This window comes from Suricata suricatta, chromosome 1 (genome assembly GCF_006229205.1).
Source record: "Suricata suricatta isolate VVHF042 chromosome 1, meerkat_22Aug2017_6uvM2_HiC, whole genome shotgun sequence".
Classification (NCBI taxonomy): Eukaryota; Metazoa; Chordata; class Mammalia; order Carnivora; family Herpestidae; genus Suricata; species Suricata suricatta.
In genome coordinates this window covers 48,939,487-48,961,783 of record NC_043700.1, presented here as the reverse complement: position 1 = coordinate 48,961,783, position 22,297 = coordinate 48,939,487, and the positions used below count along the sequence as shown (strand labels likewise).

Here is a 22,297-nt window from a genome sequence, read left to right as displayed (position 1 = left end):
ACAGAAGAGGGGCAGGCAGAGAAGGAGAATCCCAAGCAGGCTCTGCCCTATCAGCACGGAGCCTACAGCAGGGCTCAAATTCATGAACAGTGAGATCATGACCTGAGCTGAAGTCAAGAGTTGGACACAGCTGACTGAGCCACCTAGCTGCCCCATTTTTACCTCTTTTTTGAACAACACTATTTCTCAAGACCCTCTTTTTAAAAATCATATTTTATTTTTTACTTTGGAACTGTTCTTTTTCATAGAAGAAGGGTCTGTTGTCTTTCCCTCTTGCTTTCAGCTTGCTACCAATTTTCACTTCCAGTTTATTCTTGAGTCAATTTAACGATGCTCATCTCAAACTACTCCTTCATTTGCTCTTCTTTCCATGCTTAGAAAAATTTCACTTCTCCCTCAAGCTGTTTCAGTCTCTCGGAGGGGATTTCTAGGTCCTGTCAGTCTGTGAAGATGTCCCCCTCTAGATTGCTGGGTCCCACACCCTCTAGCACTCAGTTGGGAGGGTCGGGTGTGGAACATACTACTGTTTGCCAAGAAGCTTCTTGAGGATGGGGTCCTGCCTTCTGCCAAGTCCTCCAGCATCTGACACTGTGAGTTGTCAATGTAAGACCGCATTACTGAGTGTTGCCATGTGCCTCTTTCCTCTGGCTTTGATCTCCATTGGATTCTCTGGGCCACACTAAAGATACAGTGGCAATTTAGGAAATGCAAAGCTTTAAATGGAAGATTGGACCTTTTCCATGATCTACAGCATGGCTGATACTTCTTTAGAAAGAGATTATGAGACAAAACACCTCCTAGTTCTATTTTCCCCCACTCTAACCTTGCTTTTCCAGTGGTCCCAAGGCAGCAATTTCTGGACATAATTTCTTCAGAAGCTCCTGGGAGCCTGGGATTTGGTTGCCTTGGAGGCCAGCCAGCTATAATGTCCACCATCAAGGGACATCTTAAGTACACAGTCCCCTTTTCCTATTAATAGCCCCTTATTTCTGTGTAGGATGCCACCTGTACCCACTATCAGTGCACATAGTTCTGAATAGCTGGCCCTTTATTGGCTTCTGGAATGGACTTGTGACTTGAGCCTCTCACCTTAGAGAGTCCCACTGTTGGTGACAGTGACTGGAGGAGTGATGGACCATAGGCTTATAAGCCACAAGAATTAGACCACAGACTTTTGCTGGAATGATAAGGAACTTCTTACTGGGGCTATTAAGTTGGTAGGATGCAAACTGGACATACTGTTATCATTATGGCCATCACTTGAAAGCTTTTTTTGAGGATGATGGCTATAAATAAAAAAATAGTCCCTGTCGACATCTGTTGAGCCCTTAGCTTCAGCCATGCCTGAAACCAAACACCACTCCAGGTATTTTTCTTTTATGTACATCTATAAATAGCTGCTTTTGGCCTTAGATGGTTTGAGATAGATAATTCACCTGCAATAGAAAGATTACTGACTAATGCAGGGACCCAAAGCCCACTCCCCAAACCAGTGATGCAGTCCGTCTTTCTAGTCCTACTTTCTATTATCACCCTCAATCCTGGCCCTTAGATCTAATCTCATAACTAGTCCCTCTGCTGGTAGCACACTTTCACACAACTTGCTTGGGTAAGGAATAGCATCTGCTTTATTATCAGTAGAAAATGGCTTAGAATAGCATATAGGACAGAAGGGAAATCAGAAGCCAGAATCTGGGGCTGCCTGTCTCTGGAAATTCTGCAGCATGGGACCTCACTTGCTTCCTTCTGAGAGGAGATCTCATTTCCTCAGCGTTAAAAGGCCTTCCTTCTATCTCGGTCACATTCCGGATCCAGAGGTTGTAATTTTCCAACAAGGTGTATATTCCCGGAGTGTTCTTCTGTCCACAGCTCCTGCCCCAGCTGATTATGCCCACCTGGTACCAGTTCTTGTCAGATTTTGTGGTGCAGACCAGAGGCCCCCCACTGTCACCCTGTGGGTAGAGAACACAGTTAATAGTGAGTACCATACTTGACTGTTCATTTGAGGCAGAGCATAGCTCATGAATTGGGAGAATGCACTGATCTCTCCTGTTCTCGTTGCCCAAGGAAATCTTGCCACTGTTGACCAATGCTCACCCATTTCCTGGGTCCAAGGGAGCAGTGTGCTGCTGTCAAGCTGGCTCTGGGAGTTGTAAGTGTAGATTATAAATAGTGGAGAGAACAACACTGAAGAGGGAAGGAGGAGAGAGAATTGGTGAGAAAAATAATTGCATCTACAATACAATGAGGGGGGCTGGAAAACAGAGAGAATGCTACACAAACCAAGAAGAGTGAGGCCTTATCAAATCAGAAGCTACAGGAAGGGCTGTAAAAGAAAGGAATGAAAACAGGATACAAGAAGTATTGTTAGAGCTGTGGAAATGAATCGAGTCTCCTTTGATGTGCCTCCAGAGCCATGAAGGAGAATGATGTTCCTTTTTAATTCTTTTGTGTGGGTGTCTGCAGGGCACACGTGAGCTAAGCTTTTCTAAATGTTTGACCCCTCTGGGGTAGAATCTCATGGGTCTATGAGTCACATGATTATATATAGAGAAAATATATACCAGGTCCATACCATATACTACATATACATATGGCTTCCTTTCACTTACTATAATACATGGGAAATGAGGCTTTAAGGAGAACTGAAGGCTTGATCAGGGCTACAGAGGAGCCCAAGCAGAGTTGGAACCAGGACTTCCTGATCCCAAAGCACACTTTCTTTCCATATTGATACTTGCCTTTCATGGAAGTTGCTTAAGTGGCTATAATCATTCAGGCCTTTCTTCAGTGGAAACATAGCTTCCTTTACCAATTCATAAACAGATGACTAGAATGAATAGAATCTTATAACGAGCTCTATCATGTGGAGGAGGAACATTAACGTTTCCCAGACATAATAAGTGAGGCACAGAGCTATCACCTTGACTTTTGTTTCTCATCAACCCCACTACCTCACATGAAGTAGGTATTTTGATTCCCATTTTTTAATTCAAAAATTGGTCAGAATTTTAAAAAGTGATCAAAAATTGACTGCTCCCATTTAACAAATCTTCACTGTGGAAAAACTAATTGCCAGGCCTTTGGAATATAAAATCTTATGCTCTAGTGGAAGAGAGAAAAATGTAAACTGATAGGATAAACTGTGTTTGAGGGCACAGAAGTAAAAACACAATATAGAAGCAGTACAAAGCAGGAAGAAACTGATTCTGTTGAGGGGAAGGTATGTCAGGATAGACTTCAGAGCATTTAGTTTAAAGGATGAAGAGGAATTTGACAAGAAGACTGTGCGTGGCACTGACTGGAGGGAAGTCAGACAGGAAGTAGAGGGACTAGTTAAAAGGACATGAAAATGATGAGGATCTGAGCCACAAATGACTTTGGATATAAATTATGAGGACTAATTCCAAGGTCATAGGTAATGGATAACAGAGATAAAGTGCAGAGGGAAATAAATAAATGAGTTCAGATGGAGTTTGGGTTGACTGAAGAACACATCCCCAAACAGAGGGATATACAGAGAATTAACAAAGAGGTGGAGGCTCAAGGACACCTGGTAAATGTGGGCCAAAACCAAAACACTGCCTCTAACACTTGTCTGGTTTTTGTGGGTTTATGTTTTACTTTGTGCTAGTTTTGTTTGTCATTGGGCAAGAATCAAGTTAACAGTGTTTCCACTCAAATAACTCATTCCATAAATTTTATTTTTATAACTTTCTTCATTTTATGAATGGATAAATGTTATAAAAATCTTATGAGTATGTTGCCTTAATTATGTATTATTTTCTTACACAACATGGAGAGAACTGTCCTTGGGCAAGTAAATCTGTTAAGCCTCAGTTTCCATTGTTTAACTGGACATAATACCAACCACGTCCCAACACTGTTAGCAGATGAAATTTTAAGAATCTATAAATCACTTGGCATAGGGTAAATGCTATGTAGTAAATGCCCTGGAAATGTATTAATATTGTTATTTTACCCTATGTATTACAAACATTGTTTGTAGATTTAGGAAATAGAGATTCTTTTCACGGACTCTTGAGACCAAGAGGGGCATATGTAAATACATGTACTTTTGTGCATAAAATTAATTTCTTTCTTCCTATTGGAAAGAAAAAGCAAAGACTGCCTCAATGGAGGGTCTGGCCTCAGACAGTTAAGGACTCAGGGCTGATGACAGCCAGGGCTGCATCATTGTCAGCTTATTGTTAACAATAGCTAAGTGCCTAAGAAGGATTTTCTTCCAAGAACTAAGTCTGATAGCCAGGGACCTGCCTCGTAAGAAACATATTCACCACAGGAGCCTCTCAAGTTTGCCAGAGTGAGATAATTATGCCATGTGACCACTCCTGTCTGTTTTGGGGTAGAAGCAGATAACCTGGCTTCCAGCCTGGCCACATCACCACCTGGACTTAAGCAAATCACTTAAATTCTAAATTTCTGTTTTCTCATCTGTTAAGCAGAGAAAGTGACCACTGCCCAGCCCATGGTACAGGATAGTGGAGAAAGTGAAATTACTGATTATGTGTAAAAAAGCTAGGAAGTTATTACACTGCTTTGGATTCATTCAGTTAGTGAAGGGAATGATTGACGATTGAAATAACCATGTTTTGTCATCTGTGAAACAGAGTCTTGATCAAATATTTCTGTATATTCCTTTCCAGCTCTAAAAAGTCTGTGATTCTAAAAGTCAAAGATTCTATGGAGTGAAATAAGACTTCTGTGAAAGCATCATGGGTGAAGAGCTCAAGATAACATAGGGCAGTGAAACTACTCTGTATGATACTATCATAATGGATATGTGTCATTACACCTTTCTCCTAACTCAGAGGATGGACAGCACCATAAATGAACCTTAAAGTACAAACTTTGGGTGATAATGACGTGTCAGTGTAGGTCCATCAGTTGTAACAAATGAACCCTTCTGGTGGGGCATGTGGGTAGCACGAGAGGTTAAGCATATTGTGAGGACAGGGGGTAAATGAGAAATCCCTGCACTTCCGTCTCAATTTGGTCATGAGCCTAAAACTGCTCTAAAAGAATAAAGTAGTTAAAAAAAAACAAAACAAAACACAGCTCAGGTCTAATTCCAAGTCAGCTTGGCAGTCCCATTACCACACTTCCCCAACAGTCGAGCTGGTTGCCAGCTCTTTATCTCCTCTCCACCTGCAGACTCTCAGCCTCCTTGAAGACCTTTCTCAGACATTCCCTCCACTAATGCTGCCTTACTGATAGATAGTTGCTGGCTTCCTTGGAAAGTTCATCTATTTGACAAATATTTGTTGAGCATTTTTCACGTGCCAAGCACTGCACTAGGCACTGGGAATTCACACACAAAATAAGACAACATTTCTGCTGGAGTCAAGACAGATAAGAAAACAGTGCATTTCTTTCTTTCTTTATTTTTTAAGTTTAACTATTTTAGAGAGCAAGAAAGTAGGGCAGTAGGGCAGAGGGAGACAGAAAGACAGAGAGATAGAGAATCTTTAGCAGGCTCCACATCAGTGTGGAACATGATGGGGGGTTTGATTCCATGAACTTGATCATGACCTGAGCCTAAATCAAGAGTGGGATGCTCAACCAACTGACCACCCAAGGTGCCTGAGCTGTCAGCAAAGAGCCCAACACAGGGCTCAAACTCACAAACTGCAAGATCATGACCTGAGCCAAAGTCAGATGCTTAATGGACTGAGCCACCCAGGCACCACTGTAACATTTTACTTTAACTTGTATTTTAAGTATCGCATGATCTTATTGCTATTATTTTGAGAATATTTAAATATTTTTATTATAAAATTATCATTTCCCTGGATTATGTGATGACATGGTTTTTAAATTTTTGCTAAATATAAAAGTATGATATTATTTTTAAAGTCAATTATTTTTAAGCCCTAGGGGACTGTCTGCCTGGTTTATCTGTTTTTAAGTGATGATAATATTATGTAATTACAGAAAACTATCCTTGACTGCATCACTGTCAGCTTATTCTTAACAATAGAAATCTTTCTAAACAGAGAGTGAGGCTTCTCAATTCACAATTTTAAAAACAGGGCCTAAAATGATAACAGCACATTAATGTATAACACTTTTAGGTAATAGATAATTAATTCTAGAAGCTTTCACTAACGTACATGTTAGTAGGAGAGTTATTAAAGCAAAAATCCCAGACTCTAGATAGTAGATCCAGCCATTGAAGCAAAGGGGACAAAAAAATGTCCTCAAAGATGACACTTGATTATTTCAAATTTTGTCATAGTTGGCTTTGGCTATTTGAATGTGGGATAGTGTTGACTCAAAGAGATTGAAATAGGAGGTGGGAGTGCCCATGGGTCCTGATTCTTATAGTCTTGGGTGGGCAGTGGGAGGGGCAGCCTGGGTAACACAAGTCTTCCACGCCTGACACACACCTCCCTTGGTTATCTTGTTCTCTGCACTTCCCCAGACTCATCTTTGATGACTTTTGGCTTCTGAAATACTGGAAATTCCCTGAGCATATGACGCTGTTTCAAGCCTTTGTGATTTTTCCCAAATTCTCTCCAAATGCCCTACCTTTCCAATCTTATCTATTAAATGTTATTTCCTCTTTTCTATTGATGTTGGAGCCCTTTACCTCCTGCTTCCCTATGAAATGGTTGCTCTCTGCATTTGTGATCTGGCTATGATCTGAAATCTTTCTATAACTGCTATTACTGGGAAGCTTTGTCTTCTCATTATTTTGTTTTGATAGAGTTGTAGAATTATGTGCAGTTGTAAGAAATAATACAAAGAGATCCCATATTTCCTCCAATAATAACATATTGCAAAAGTATAGTACAATAGCACAACCAGGATGTCACCGACACAGGGATCCCTCACGTTGCCCTTTTTGTCTGACATCCACTTCCCTCCCACCTGCAACCCTTCCTTGATCACTGGTGACCACAAATCTGTTCTCCATTTCCATAATTTTGTCATTTCGACAGTGTTATGTAAGTGGAATCGTGCAGGGTGGGGCCCCTGGGGATTGGCTTGCCTCACATGTGTGAGCCTCAGGAGCTCCATCCACACTGCTGCATCGATAGTTTACTTTTGTCACAACTGACTGGTATTATTTGGTATTGGTGTATACAGTTCAACCACCCACATCTTTAAAGGTTTTGTTTTCAATTTTTGGCTATTATGAATGCTATAAACACTCCTGTACAGATTTTTATGTGAATACTGGCCTTCATTTCTCTGGACTAAGTGCCTAAAAGTGGCATTTGCTGGCTTGTATGGCAGGAGTGCATCCAGTTTTTTTTTTTTTTTTTTTTTTAAGAAACTGCCAAACTGTTTTCCAGAGTGCTTGGACTATTTAAATTCCCATCAGCAATGTATGAGTGATCCAGTTCCTCTGAATTTTTGTCAGCATTTGAGGGTGTTTTATTTTAGCCATTCTGAGAGGTATATAGTGATACCTCATTGCAGGTTTAATTTACATTTGCTTAATGGCTAATGACATTGAACCTCTTTTCATGTTCTTATTTGCCATCTATATATCTCATTTAGTGAAATGTCTGTTGACACAGAAAGTATCTCCCTGTGACACATTTGGCTTTTGGTTTACAATATAATGTCCAGTACTTTTAACTGTACTTAGTGGGAGGGATTGGGGGAAATGCCCATCTTGTTGAGAACCAGAAGTTCCAATTCTTTTTTGGTTTTATAATTTTTTAAATTGTCCAGAATGTGAAGAAAACACAGGTTAATGTGACATTGATTTTGTCTCTCCATTTGGAGACACATAGGAGACTCCTAAATTCAGCATCATTGGAGCACCTGGATGGTTCAGTGAGTTAAGCATCGACTCTTGATTTCAGCTCAGGTCATGATCTCATGGTTTGTGAGTTTGAGCTCCATTTTGGGCTTCAAGCTGACAGTGCAGAGCCTACTTAGGATTCTGTGTCCCTCGCTCTCTGCCCCCCCCATTCACTCTCTAGCTCTCTTTCAAAATAAACAAATAATCACTTTCAAAATAAACCTGGCATCATTGCTGCTGGAGTCCATTTTTCTTACCTCAGAGCCCCTTCTCCATTTTCTTCTCATTTGATTCCTTCAACCTATCTCAGCAACTCCTTCCTAAGGCCTCATCTCAGAGCCTACCAGGGCTAAACAATGATAGATAATTCTGTAGATACCCTCCCTTTCCATGAGACAGCTTTTTCGTTACTCTATAGAGTATTTAACATCTACATTCATAGATTTACACCAGTGACCAGATCCATTGCTTAGCAAATGAGTAGGAGTAAGTGGGATCATCAAGGTGATGATAAAGAAAGCATCTCCCATGACAAAGAGAGCACCTTAAGCTTTAAAGACAAAACCCATAATTCATCCTTAGAGCCATAGAAAACTAATTTCTGAGTTTTCCCCTATTTTTCTAGCATCAATCAAAAATATTTTTCTTTTTAAATTGTTGTGTTCATTTTATTAAAACTAAGACATCAATTTTCAGTTCATCCACAGGTATCATCCAAAATATTATAGGTGCTTACTTAACTGCCTTCCCAGGAGATTATGGGATTCTTTAGGTGGGAAACGATGTCTCATTTATGGATGTATTCCCCAGGGCTTAATGTGTGCAACAGTAGTTGCTAAATTAATGAAAATAAAATAATTCCTTATATTAGTCTCAAATCCTGTTTGTTTGTTTTTTGTTTTTTTAAGAAGTCCAAGAAATGGAAAGGTCTTGGAGTCCTATTTATGTAGTATATCTGGAGAAAACCAGAAATATTTATGCATTGTTGCTGTATCCTGACTCATAGGCATGCACTAATATTCCAGGGTCTGACAAACAGTACTCCATAGTCCATGCCCAAATTCCCATGGCTGAGCCCTGATTCCTAAACATTTTCCAGACTCTTATTATCTACTCTCAGTGAGGAAAGGATACCCTTGCATTGACAGTCCTGAGGTGATAGGACCCTGTAGGGTGAGGGTGGGGTACCCCCTAATTACCTGGCAAGCATCAAAGCTCTCATTCTCATATCCAGCACACAGCATATTCTTGGTAAGTCTTGGAAATACCTTTGAACACTTCTTCCAATCCATGATGATCATTGGCACTTTCATCAGATCAGTTTTCATAGAGTTTTTGTCATCTAGTCCACAGAGAAAACACATTAGAGGTCATTAGACAGCAATCCTAGTGCTAATAATGCAAGCAGATCACCCTTTGCCTCCCCATGTCCCACCAGCCTCTTGTCCACCTTCCTTCACATCCTCCATTCTCCACTTTCTTCCAGTAATCCCATGCAGTTCACTCACTCTACCATCTCAGTCTTGTCTGAACAATTCCCCACCTACTTGAATTATTCCTCTTATTCAAAATCATATTCTTGCTCCTAAGCAGGCTTCCTGCTTGACTCCAACCAGCCCTACAGACTTGACTTCCTGGAATTGGCTATTGATCATTTCTTAACATAATCTTGCCTCTTCAGCATGTGTACCTATTGCTACATTTTAGTAGGTGACTATGGCACTCCCCCAACACAGGGCTGCTGAACGTGGGTTTGCACTCCCAGTGAAAATGCTTTCAAGTTCTCCAGGCAAGGGTAGGTTGGTTAAGAGTCTTTATAGGGAATTTTCCAAGGCCCTCTCTGGACTGCCAGCTTTCAGGAATTTGTCTGGACTTCTATCTCATTAACCCAGACCACACAGATTTCCAAATTATTCTCCTTATTTAGCAGTTTAAATCTTAAATGGAATCATCTGCTGCCTCCTCACTTCTTACTCTCCAGCAGTGCCCAGATCCCAGAAACAATGTTACTCTAGTTGTCCTGTAATTACCAAACTCCTGAAATACTTATCATTTTCCAGACCCCAGCTCGCCGCAAAGCTCCTTATGGACCTAGAGGCTTGTTCAGGCCTGAGACTGTGCTGTATTGTTCCCATCCCTTCACCTACCTATTTTCTTTGGGGATAATCCAAGGGGGCTTTCATAATCTCTTTCTACCCTGGTACAGTTTCTCCTGTTTTGGCCAAGTAATAATGTAACAACAAGTAACAACAGATTCATTTCTAAGAATGGTCGGGCAACACTCCAGGACCATCAAAAGTCTAGGCCAGGGCAGGCATCTTGAATGCCTGTAGGAACCAAGTGGGAAACATCAATGTGTGAATCAAGGGAGATGTGAATGAATAAAAAGCATAGGGCCCCCTGGCAAACTGGAGAGTTTAAATTCAGTTAAACAAACAAACAAGGCTGCTCTGTGCTGGCTGAATATGATCACACCCGGGGATTGGCTTGGACCTAACATCTCAGCTTGGGGCTTTGAGGAGATACTTCCCTGGCACTAGGAAGAGCTGAGATTTGGCATCTGTGAGCATCAAGTATGCAGGTATTTGCTCCCATTCAAGTCCTTTTCTCCTCCCTCCTCCCTTGGCCCTCTCTCCTTTCATGCTCCTGCTCATATCTTTTGATTTACTGGCCCATCGTCAGTTGCCCATGATGTGGCTCCTCCCCCAGAAGCTGTCAAGAAATGCTGAGCAGTCACATACCAGTGTTGGTCTGACCCCATCCTGCCACCCAGCATTTGTGCCACATGGAGGGGCTGAGCTTCCTAGGCAGGCAGATGGGCTCTTTCAATCCGCTGAAAGTGATGGGCAAGGCCAACTGCAGTAAGGCAATGTCATTGTCCATGCTGATTCTTTGAAAGTCCTTGTGAAGAATGATGCTGGTAACCCCCTTTGTTTCCAGGGATGGGCTTCTTAAATCATTGGTCCCCAACACGACACTCAAGTCCGTTGGGCTGGTGGCATAGATCCAGACAGGGGGAAGTGAAGGGGAAGAGAAGTCACAAAGCACAGAGAATTTGCTATGCCCCCAAACCCTAAATCCCATATAGTTCTAGGGGCCATTAGGACTTGTCCTACTGGGGCTGTTTTTCAGAAGATGTGAGAATTTGAAGACGGTAGAGGGAAGTGAAACAGCAAGGGTGACAAGACCACAGCCACATCACTGCTTCAGCACAGTCCTAGAGATGTGAATAAGATATTCCTACTTAATGTTACAGAAGAAATTCTTCGCACTGGGGACTCCAAAGAATATAGAAAAGACCACTTGGTATAGATCAAACATACTTCAGATAGATAAGGTGTTATTACATTAGTTTATCTACCAGCAACTTAATAGACCCAGCACAGAATTTAATCTAGTCTCACCATCGATTAAGCAAAAAGAATCGTCAATAATAATTTAGTAATTCTCTCCAAGCATAATGGCCAGAAACTTCCCAATAACCAATCCTTAACTATATTATGGAAGCATATGCAACAAGTTTTCTTGGTTATGCCATGGTGAAACTTTCCTCTGTTTTTTATTAACTTTTTAAAGTCAACCTTCCTGTGTATCTTCAAACTTTCTTGGGATAGTGTAGCAGATACAGCAGAAAGCATAAGCTCTGGAGCTAGGATTTAAATCCTATTTCTGTTTACTATATGTGCACCTTCAGTGAGTCACTTAGCCTTACTGAATCTGTTTCCCTCTCTGTAAAACAGTGTTGTTCATTCTACCTGCCTCAGAGGGCTGTTTTAAGATTGAATGAGTTAAAATGGGTTATTCATCTACCTTCTTCAGGGTTGATGTCTGAATGAATACATTAATGCAGGTAGTTTCTTAGCAGGTAACTGAATCATGATTATGCTAGATTTACAACCAGTCTCTTGGAGTGCAGAGAAAACTCCACAAGGAGCAAGTAAATAGGGTGTCAGACCATCCAGGATCTCAGACTTCCAGAATTAGGAGAATTTCTTCCTAGAAGGACTTAAATGTCCTGGAAGAGGTAAATGGACCAAGCCCTTTGACTCCACCAAACCACAAATGTTCTGGAAGAAGACAGTGTGTGACCTCAGGGAAACCAGAATTATTAGTCCTGGTGACAATGAAGAGGCAACAGCAGATGCCAGCCTCATGTTCACTGCCTTATCTTCTGTGGGGCTGGTGGTGATGGGTAGTAATCATTCCTGTCTGACTTAGGACTGATGAGACCTAGGACTTTCTTCAGCAATCAGGTCTTGCTAAGTGTGGGTGTGCCCCGGGGGTGAACACTGTCAGAAGCAAAGGGCTCTTGATACTCACGATAGGGCTTCAGAAAATAAGCAGTGAGCAGCAGTGACAATCCACCACTCGTTGATGATTGCGCCACCACAGAAATGTTGGTTTCTTGCCTGAATACTCACCTGCCATGGGAATTCACCCACCTCAGCCTCCATCCCCCCTATGATTCTGGAATAGTGAGTTCCTTCCTCAAAAATGGGTCTTTTACCACATTCTGGTAGAATGAAAGAGACAAAAAGGAAAAGTTTTGGTCAGTTTCCATAGAGGCTTATAAGTAGCTATCACTATATCCATCTTAGAAATGAGGAAACTGAGGCTGGCCCTGTGAAGCACCTCTAGGAACACAAGTAAGTCAGCAGATGGTTTATTTTGTTAGAGTCTGGGACTTGGGTCAGAAGTGTTGGCTCTGTCCCCTCTCCCAGCATTATGATTTTAGGCAAGTCACTTCACCGAGCTTATTTCTACTCTAGTCCAAGAGAAATCAAAGTAAAATACTTGGTCCAGAGCCATCCCTGGAGTGACAGGCAGAATAATGCCCTCTCCTCTACCACCATTGAAGTCCATGTCTTAATGGACCACATCCTGGAGATTGTACCTATGTTACCTCCCAGGGAAAGGGGGATGTGGGAGATAGAATTAAAGTTGCTAATCTGCTGACTTGAAAATAGGATGGTTATTATGGATAATGTTAGGGGCCAAATGCAGTTACAAGGGTCCTTAACATGGTGGAAGGAAGCAAGAGAAAGGTGTGACTGTGGAAGAAAAACATACACAGATGCAGCATTGCTAGCTTTGAAGATGGAGGGGCCACAAGCCAAGGAATACAGATGACCTCTAGAAGCTGAAGCAAGCAAAAATCTCCCCTAAAACCTCAGATTAGGAACAGAGTTTTGGTGACAGCTTGATCTTTGTCCGGTGAGACCTGAGCTAGATATCTATCCTACAGAACTGTAAGATAAAACATACATGTCATTTAAACCACTAGGTTTGTGGTGGTTTATAATAGCAGACACGGGTGACATACATGCGGGAAACCAGAAAGGTGGCCGAGAAAGGGCCAGGACCTACTGCAAGCCCAGAGCTGTGGCACATTAGAACATTGTGTTCCAGGCAGAGCAGCTCCATGCCCTGGGAAGCTGAGAGCAAAGGCTGTGGTTGCTTGTGCAGAGAAGGGAATTCACCTTTGGAGAGAATATGGGTCTAGCTCCTTGCCTCAAGAGGAGGAGATACTCCATAATATTTGTTGACTTGAAGGTCTACCTTGTGTTCTGGAACAAGGAATGAGTTTGATTCTAAGGAGCCTAAAGTCTCCTCTCATCTCCTTCTTGATTCCATTTTTCCAACTTTTCACTCAATGAACATTTTGAGGATTTTGTAGTGTAGGTTGGAGTGACCCAGTAGTGGTCATTTTTTTTTTTTGTTTTTTGTTTAAAAAAAAAAAAGACTAGAGTGAAAATTTAGCAATACGTGTCAAGAGCTTCAGCTGTCAAGAATCTATAAAGGTTCTTTGCAGAACTTAAAAAAATTTTTGTTTACATTTATTTACTTTTGAGAGAGATAGACAGAGCGCAAATGGGGGAGAGCAGAGAGAGAAGGAGACACAGAATCTGAAGCAGGCTAAACAAGCTGTCAGCACAGAGCCCTACGCAATGCTCAAACCCATGAACTTGGAGATTATGACCTAAGTCAAAGTCGGGCACTCAACCAACTGAGCCACCCAGACGCCCCTCTTTGCAGAACTTCTGAACCTGTACTTCCTCTTTTATTTGCCAAACACACATAGATTGTTTACTATATGTCATGCATGGTTATACTCTACAAAGACCACTTTACTTAATTTTTATAACAATGCTATGCGGTAGGTACTATTATTATCATTCTCATTTTATGTTTGAAACAGCTGAGGGATAGAGAGTTTAAGTAATTTCCCCAATGTGACACAGCTAATCATGGCCATACCAAGTTTTGAACCTAGTTAACCTGGCTTCAGGCTTGGTGCTCTTAGCACTACTCAGTGCCACTCTTTGGAATATTCTTCTCTCAGATAGTTACATGGTTCACTTTGTTCAGGTCTCTGTTCAAGAATCACTTCTTTGGAAAGGTCTTCCCAGTCCCTCCTGTCCTGGGCCCTCTTTATCTCCTACCCTGCATTATGTTCCTTCATTGTGTTAAGCCAGGCATTATTCATCCCTCTTTGCCTGACTATGACTTCAGAACATAAGCTGCATCTGGGGAAGGAGACATGCTAGCCTTGTTGCTAGTGGAACCACAACATCACAGCTGGCAGCCAGGAGACACTCAGCAATGGTGCATGATACTCTGACTCAGTAGTTGCACTGCTGGGAACTTATCCTAAGGGAAGAATCTGTAATACAACAGTATAAAGATGTTCACTACAGTGACCTCTATAATGGCAACAGATTGAAGACATCCTCAAGATCATGACTAAGTAGGATACCTTCATTCAGCCATGAAAATTATGCATATGGAGAGCTTTTAATGATGCGAGCCAATGCTCATGAGACAATTTTGAGGGGAAAAGTAAGGATAAAAAATCATATATAAACTTATGGTTTCAATCATGTTAACAAGCTGGCCTTATGCATGTGGGGAGAAATGTGTCACAATACTAAGAGTGATTGTGAGCTTGAGGTTTGATTGAATGATGGATGACTGCCATGGGTGCCAGCTGTGTGACATCTCTGAGAAGCAGAATATGGCATTTGCTAAGAAGATAGAACCTGGGGTCCTATAGCCCAATATCCAAATGGTGTCTCTGTTGCTTACTGAATGATTTGGCAGAAAACTAGAAACCTTGCTTATACTCCCTTTCTTCATTCCTAATGTGGACCTACCATATAAAACAGATGCACAGGGGTGCCTGGGTGGCTCAGTAAGTTAAGCATCTGACTCAGTTTCGGCTTAGGTCATGATTTCACAGTTCATGAGTTTGAGCCCCATGTGGGGCTCTGTGCTGACAGTGTGGAGTCTATTTGGGATTCTCTCTCTCTCTCTCTCTCTCTCTCGCTCTCGCTCTCGCTCTCGCTCTCTCTCTCTCTCTCTCTCTCTCTCTCTCTCTCTTTCTTTCTCTCTCTCTCTCTCCCCTCCCCTTCTTTCTGCCCCTCCCCTGCTTGTACTGTCTCTCTCTCTCAAAATAAATAAACTTAAAAAACTCCAGAGGCACAGATTAAATGAGATAATGAGCATTAAAGTGCCCAACATAGTGTTTGGCACAGAGTAAATCCTTAAGCCACATTAGCTGTCAGAATTTCTCCTATTATCTTGTACCAAAGTCTCCATGAGGCTGGCGGCTGGGCTCCATTCTCCATCTTTGTCCTGAGAACAACCAATATCACCAGTGTAGAGTCAGGTAGACTTATAGATTAATACTAGGGCACAAAACCCCTAAGCTGTGATGGAGGCAGTGCTGGGTGAGAAGCAGCTACAACTGAGCACACTGGCAGACGGGCACGTTCTGCTGATTCTCTCAACACAATGCACCATCCCCCAATCATATTTCAGTCAACCCCAGGCCAGAACGAGGGAGGCCAGGTGAAGAGGCTGTGTGCAGACAGGGAAATGTGAGTCCTGGAGGCAGTTGGGTGCAAATCCCAGCTCTTCAACTTCCCCACTGTGTGACCTGGGACAAATCTTCAACCTTCATAAGGCTCAGAGTTCCTAGCACATGCATGGAGATGAGAATGGAGACTCCACTGTTGAGGTATGTAAATTAAATTATGTGACCCATAAAAACAGCTAAGTAACCCAGGTTACTTCCAACCTCAGCCACCCCTTGGAGAGAGAACTACTATGGAGGCAAAAGGAGCTGCCTACTGACAACAGAAGGTCCTGGCCTTCCGGCCACTTGCACACATGTGAGTGTGCCCAGCTATGCTTCTGCTCTGCAGTTCATGGGAGCTCTGTCATGTTCCCAACCCCCACACTCTCCTTCCTCTGATTCAGAGGTCTGATACTCAGCTCATTCTGGGCACTTGCTTCTAGGTACTCCATTACTCATTCAGGGATAAATTCTAGGATTTCAAAACTGAAACTTAAGGTCAGACAGGTTGAACTTTGGGCTGGGAAAGAAGAAAAGAAAGGGAAGTATTTTTGAGGATGAGTTTATGGGAAAACCTAAAACTACTGCTCTTGTGCTCTGTGGGCCAGCCTCTTAGTGGCCAATTAGCTCATCAATGAGCTCGCTAACCAAATCTCTCTCTCAACCCTTAATGATCACCACTAACTGGATGAAAGTGAGGTGAGCAGGGCCATTTTCATGCCCAGCTCCACCTGGGAGAGCTACTCTGGCCACAGGGAGAGGGGTCCACATACCGAGATGTATGCCCTTGGCTTGGGACATGAGCAGCAGCATTGATAACAGGAGCATTGCCTTTGGCTTTGATGTTGGCCTAGGAGTTGAGGGAGGCAAGGGCTGAGGGAAATGATGCTGACAGAGCCTCGCTTCTTATAGCCAGTCCCTGGCTGGTGATGTCACAATGGGCTGTGTGTTTGAGAACTCAGGTCATGAAGAATTCTCCTCTTGCCATTTTGTTTGCAAGGTGGTTGGCACAGAGGAACCTCATTCTTGAAGACTTCTTGTCTGAGCTTCCCTTCTTGCTGACCTGGGCAGGACCCATTCCTTGATGAGTCCTTGATGGGCACCTTGCTTTTGTCCCCTGTCACTCCCACCCTTTTTAAAGGCTCATATGCCTCCTCTTCCACAAAGCTGGTCATGTAAGAGGTTTTCTGTGAATTTGTGGATAAGACATCAGCAGGGGGTTGCCAGGCTGGACCTATAGATTGGGGAGAAGATCCAGGAGGCCAAAGGGCCTCTCCCAGCACTAAGATTCTACCCACTACATTTGCCCTCATAGTTTTCTGCTCATGACTCTGATCTGGGGCTGCAGGTGTGACACTCACAGGCTGGTTCAGAGGCCCTGGCATATCCTTATGCCCAGCCCAGCTGGTGAAAATCCTCATTCCTACCACTTTCTGGGTTGATTATACATGGCCTCCAAATCCCCAGATAGGCCCCTGTCCATTTCTAAAGATGGAAAGGTCAGATCTGTGGTGGAAATGCCTGGTCCATGGCTTCTCCTTATGTCAGCAAGTAAGTCATGGGATTTTGACCTTACGATTTTTCTCCCTGCATTTCAGCACACTTATTTGGGTGGACTCTACCTAAGCATCCTCAGTACTGTCTTCCTGACCACTGGCCAGGCCCAGTGGTAGGAAATGAATCTCACTAATTTCAGTTCCCAAAGTGACCACAGGTCATTTTCCAGACCACAGTGTCTACTCTGTCTAGCCTGCTCCCTTGGTTTTATTATTTGCAAAAAAAAAAAAAAAAAGAAATAACAGGGTCCACCAGCAAAGTTATAAAGCCCCAAATGAGATCAAGTGACTTGGGTGATGGCCCCTTTTTACTATACCAACAATGTGGCTCTAGATACTTCCTGAGGGGAGAAATTCCAGGACAAGAGACTAATGTCTTCTCTTGTCCTATGGCCCCTTACAGGCAGCTGCTCCTCAGCACCTAGGTGTCCTTTCTGAGGGTGGGGCCAGGGCCCATTTTGTGGACATAGGATGGTGTAATCTCCATCTGTTCTGAATGATTTATAACCTGACTCCCCAAACAGAAGAGGCCTGATCAAGGGCTAACCTTTTCTTTTACTGGCATGTGGGTAAAGGTACCAAAACATACTGGGTCACTGGGCCGTAGTCACTAGGAAGCTCCTGCTTTCCCTCTGCTCTTCCTTTAAGCTCAGCTCTCTCCCTGCCCTGGCCCTGCTATTCACACTCCTGCTGAATGCTGGTGGTTCTCCCCTTTGCTCAGGTTCTAGGAGTGGGGGAGGAGGAGCCTGGACCCTTACTGCTAATCTCTACTTTTGGGGAGGCAGGATGATGGCAACATCCACTAAGTTACTGCTCATTTTCTACAGAAGTATCTGGACAAAAGCACAGCCCACCTCTAGGAAGATCCATTTCCTTCTGGTCTATATCCCTCTTATTAATATAACTTGAGCCTTATTCCTTGTGAAATACTCATTCACTACTCAGCATTTTTTTTGCCAAGCTTTTTTTTACTATAACAACAGGTTACAAAATAACTGATGGAGGGGAGAAACAGGTGGGCACAGAGCCACTGTGCACAGTCACATCTCCAGTGGGTACCATTCCTACAGACTACAATGGAAATATCTAACCCTTAATTAAGCAAATCTGGGGGCCTAGTTGTGGAGAGAAACCTCAGTGCTCTATAAAGAATCTATAGAAATTCAAAGAGAAAAGAAGGCACATGTTGACATAGGTTGCTTATGGGACTACTGCCTGGTTGATGCTTCAGAGGCCCCCAGGGTGGCATTATCATAGTGACTTTATTTACCACAGTCCTGGTCAATATATCTCTGACTTAGGCATGCAGCCTGTGGAGCTCATTCAGTGCAAATTAGGGTTGTCAGATTTATCAGATAAAAATACAGGATGGCCACTTAATTTTTTGTTTTGTTTTTGTTTTAATGTTTGTTTACTTTTGAGAGAGAAAGAGAGAGAGCATGAGCAAGGGAGGAGCAGAGAGAGAGAGGGAGACACAGAATCTGAAGCAGGTTCCAGGCTCTGAGCTGTCAGCAGAGCCTAATGCAGGGCTCGAACTCATTAATTGTGAGATCATAACCTGAGCCAAACTCAGACGCTTAAACGAATGAGCCACCCAGGCACCCCTAATTTTGAATTTCAGATAAAGAATATATTTCTAGCATATGTATCCATGCAATGTTTGGGACATACATACACTAAAAAAAGCAAAAACAAAACAACAACACACACACAAAACCTCATTGTTTATCTGAAATCCTAATGTATCTGGAGTTCTGTATTTTATCTGGTGACCCCAATGTTCATTTCCATGCTTCTTCCTTCAGATGCTAATCCAGTGGATTGGGGAAGGGAGGGGAACCAGATCTAAGCATTTTAACAGCTGCTTCCAGATGATTCCAGTGTGAATCATCCTAGACCACATTGAGAAATGTCAGTTAAGACTAGGGTAGAGAGCTTCCTGGGATCCTTGGGAAGCTGGGGCTGGAGTTTGACTCCACCTGGGAGATCTGTAGAATGAGAGAGTGGTTGAACAACTTAGACTCTGGAATATGTACAGTTTGTGCAGTGTGGGCTGTACAGGGGACCCAGCCATGGGGCCTACCAAGGGGGCCCCAAAGGAAAGAGGATGATATGCTACCAGGCCTAGGGGCTGCAGGAAAAAGGAGGCCATCAGGGAGCCCTGGAAGAGCCCATGAAAGAGTCAGCAAGGAATGGATGAGTATATTGTATGGATGAGTATATTCCCCACAGTCACTATTCTGAAAACTGATGTAAATGAAGAAATCATGAAGTTTCAGCCAGACCTTTCCCACCAACTGTAAAGGCAAGTGAAGAACACAGTGGGTAATGCAACTGCTACTTTTGAACAAGAGCAATTCACTTTGTGGGGCTCCCTCACAAAAAGTCAGCAAGGAAATGCCTCCTAGGCCCAGAGGTCAGAAAGCTGATGTTTGGGCTAGCTCACCTTTATTTGCACGCTCCCCCCAACTTCAATCCCTGCCAGGAGAGAAAGAACAGCTCAAGATGGGGGAAGATGAGCAGAACCAGAGGTGAGAAAAGGCCCATGTCCCTAACTGGACTGGGAGAGGGAGACTTAACAGTCAGATTCAGCCTCTAGAGTGTGACAGGGTCTATCTAGAATATCTATCCTAATACCCAAATTGAAACTGGGTTTGGGATTCAAGTGCTTCTCGGACTATCATCTCTGAACAACAGAACATGTACCTAGAGTGCGCTCTCTCTCTCTCTCGCTCTCTCTCTTTCTCTCTCTCTCTCTTTTAATCAGGGCAGGACAAATCATTCCTGCTGAATGGAGTTTAAAAAAAATGGTGAAGGACACAAATAAAGCTGTAGTTTGATTGGAATCCATGCATTGCTCTTGTTCAAAAGTAGCAGTTGCATTACCCATTGTGTTCTTCACTTGCCTTTACAGTTGGTGGGAAAGGTCTGGCTGAAATTTCATGATTTCTCCATTTACATCAGTTTTCAGAACAGTGACTGTGGGGAATATACTCATCCATAAAAGCATGGGCAAGTCACCTAGCTCAAGGAGGCTGATGTCTGGTATGACTGCCATGCTGTACCCACTGCCACCCACAGCCCCCAGCTCTCATGACAGATGTGGCCAGTTGATTATAACTCCTTTCTGCTGAGCCAAGAATTAGTCACAATTTGGCCATTAGGCAGCTGTTAACAAGGTGATCAGACAAAACCCATTGTCATTGCTGGACTATGACCTTTATGGTTGCAAAAGCCTCACCAAATCCAGTAAGGACATTGTCAGAGACTTTAGAGGATGCATCTGGCCTCCTCTCTGATGTTCATGCAGGCATGTGCAGCCCCTAAAAGTGGTGCCTCCATTTATATTGTGCTACATAATTCAGGAGGTGGTCTGCATGTTATACTAGAGAGTGATTTCTGAAGTCAGACATAATTAGCTTCAAATCCTGCATCCTCTACTTCTATAAAGGGTCTTGAGCATGTTATTTCTCCTCTGAGAATTTTGCTTATTTCTACACAGTGTATAAGAGGACCTTTCTATTAGATTTGACATAAGAATCAGGACATAAGTCACAATATGTCTTAGTCACTTCTGGCTGCCATAACAAATACAGTTGACCCTTGAACAATATGGGGTTAGGGACACAGACCCCACCTTGCAGCCATAAATCCACATATAACTTTGACTCTCTAAAAACTTAACTACTGATAACCTACTGTTCACCAAAAGCCTTACCAATAACATAAACAGTTGATTAACACATATTTGTAGATTATGTATATTGTATACATACTGTATTGTATTGTATTCTTACAATAAAGTAAGATAGAGAAAAGAAAATCTTACTTAAAAAGTCATAAGGAAGAGAATATATGTTTACAGTACAGTACTGTATTTATTAGTACTATAAGTTTACATCATCTGTTTTTAAGATGAATTGTTTGTCAGTACCTACATCAACACTGTCTTATATGATACAAAAAATTGTAAATATTATACATATTACTAATACTAGACATCAAAAATGAAAAGATAAGGGGGAGCCAAGATGGCGGAGAGGAAGAGAGCTCTGTAAACTCCCTCCACACTGTTTTTCGAACTGAGAAGGATATTACGTTCAACTGAGAGAGCAGAAAGAGAAAATACGAACTCCAGAGGGAATAGAACCTCAAAGATACCTGAGTGAGTGGGGGCGAACGGGGGAGATCCAAGGACAGGCCAGCCCAGGACGGGCAGGGGAGGTAAGATCCCCAGCCCAACGTGGCACAAGTGTCGGGCGCCCGGGAAACAAAGGGAAGAGACAGAGTTGGAACGCGCTCATAGAACTGTCTCTGGGGAAGAGGTATAGAACGCTTAGCTGCGCGTGGAGACAGAAACCCACTCCATAGATAACTGCTGGGCAGCGGGCGCAAGAGAAGGAATAGCCCCCAGCCCTAAACCATCTCGGCGGGGAATCAGAGGCGTCTGTGGCTGTGAGAAGGGGCTGCTCTGGAGAGGCGCGCGCCGTGGTGGAAGCGACCCAAGCAGAGCAGCGACTGCGCCGGGCGCGAGCAATTCGAACTTGGTTTTGGGAACGGGACCACGGACCGCATTTCCACGGCACACCCCGCCCCCTGCACTGCACGGACTGCGCGAATTCTGGGTCCCCACAGGGAAGAAATAAGACACGCACCGACAGGACCTTCAGCCAGGAGTTGGTGGCGGGTGGAGGCCCGGGCGCGCATAGAATGTGGGAGCTCCCAGCACATTTCCAGGAGCACACAGCTTCTTGAGCTGGGCTATCGGAAACTAAGAGAGACTCGGTTTTTTGCTTTTTGTTTTTTTTCCTTTCTCCATTGCAACCGCGATCCAGACTGGGGGTGGGGACTCCGCAATTGAGTCTGTGAAGGTGCGCACTTCACCTCCTGCTGCTCATTTCGCCTCAGGCAGGGGTGGAGCCTCTGAGAGCAGACTCCAAGACTTACCCCATCAAACCAAGCCTATCCACCAGAGGGAGCTGCTGCCTGCTTTTTTTTTTTTTTTTTTTTTTCGGTTTTTCTTTTTCTTTTTGTTTTTGTTTTGCTTTGTTTTGGTTGCTTGTTTTTTTAATATATAACAAAAATTTTTCTTTCTTCACTAGT

General features: G+C 43.1%; 1 protein-coding gene across 1 annotated transcript; it reads right to left on the bottom strand.

The window, feature by feature from the left end:
* Positions 1-1,605: 1,605 nt before the first annotated feature.
* Positions 1,606-16,532, bottom strand: LOC115297980 (serine protease 55-like). The gene is made up of 5 exons (XM_029946292.1): positions 16,412-16,532; positions 12,101-12,293; positions 10,522-10,772; positions 8,980-9,122; positions 1,606-1,952 (listed from the first exon to the last, which is right to left on the bottom strand). The coding sequence occupies exons 1-5, from the start codon at positions 16,464-16,466 to the stop codon at positions 1,650-1,652; spliced, it is 945 nt and encodes a 314-aa protein (XP_029802152.1). The 5' UTR covers positions 16,467-16,532; the 3' UTR covers positions 1,606-1,649.
* Positions 16,533-22,297: the final 5,765 nt, after the last annotated feature.

Excerpts from the sequence above, each read along its gene's own strand:
- LOC115297980 (XM_029946292.1), bottom strand. The coding sequence starts at position 16,466 with ATGCTCCTGTTATCAATGCTGCTGCTCATGTCCCAAGCCAAGGGCATA. Across the intron at positions 10,773-12,100 it reads TTATTTTCTGAAGCCCTATC|CCCAACGGACTTGAGTGTCG; the intron begins GTGAGTATCAAG and ends CTATGCCACCAG. Across the intron at positions 9,123-10,521 it reads ATGGGGTCAGACCAACACTG|ATGACAAAAACTCTATGAAA; the intron begins GTATGTGACTGC and ends TCTGTGGACTAG.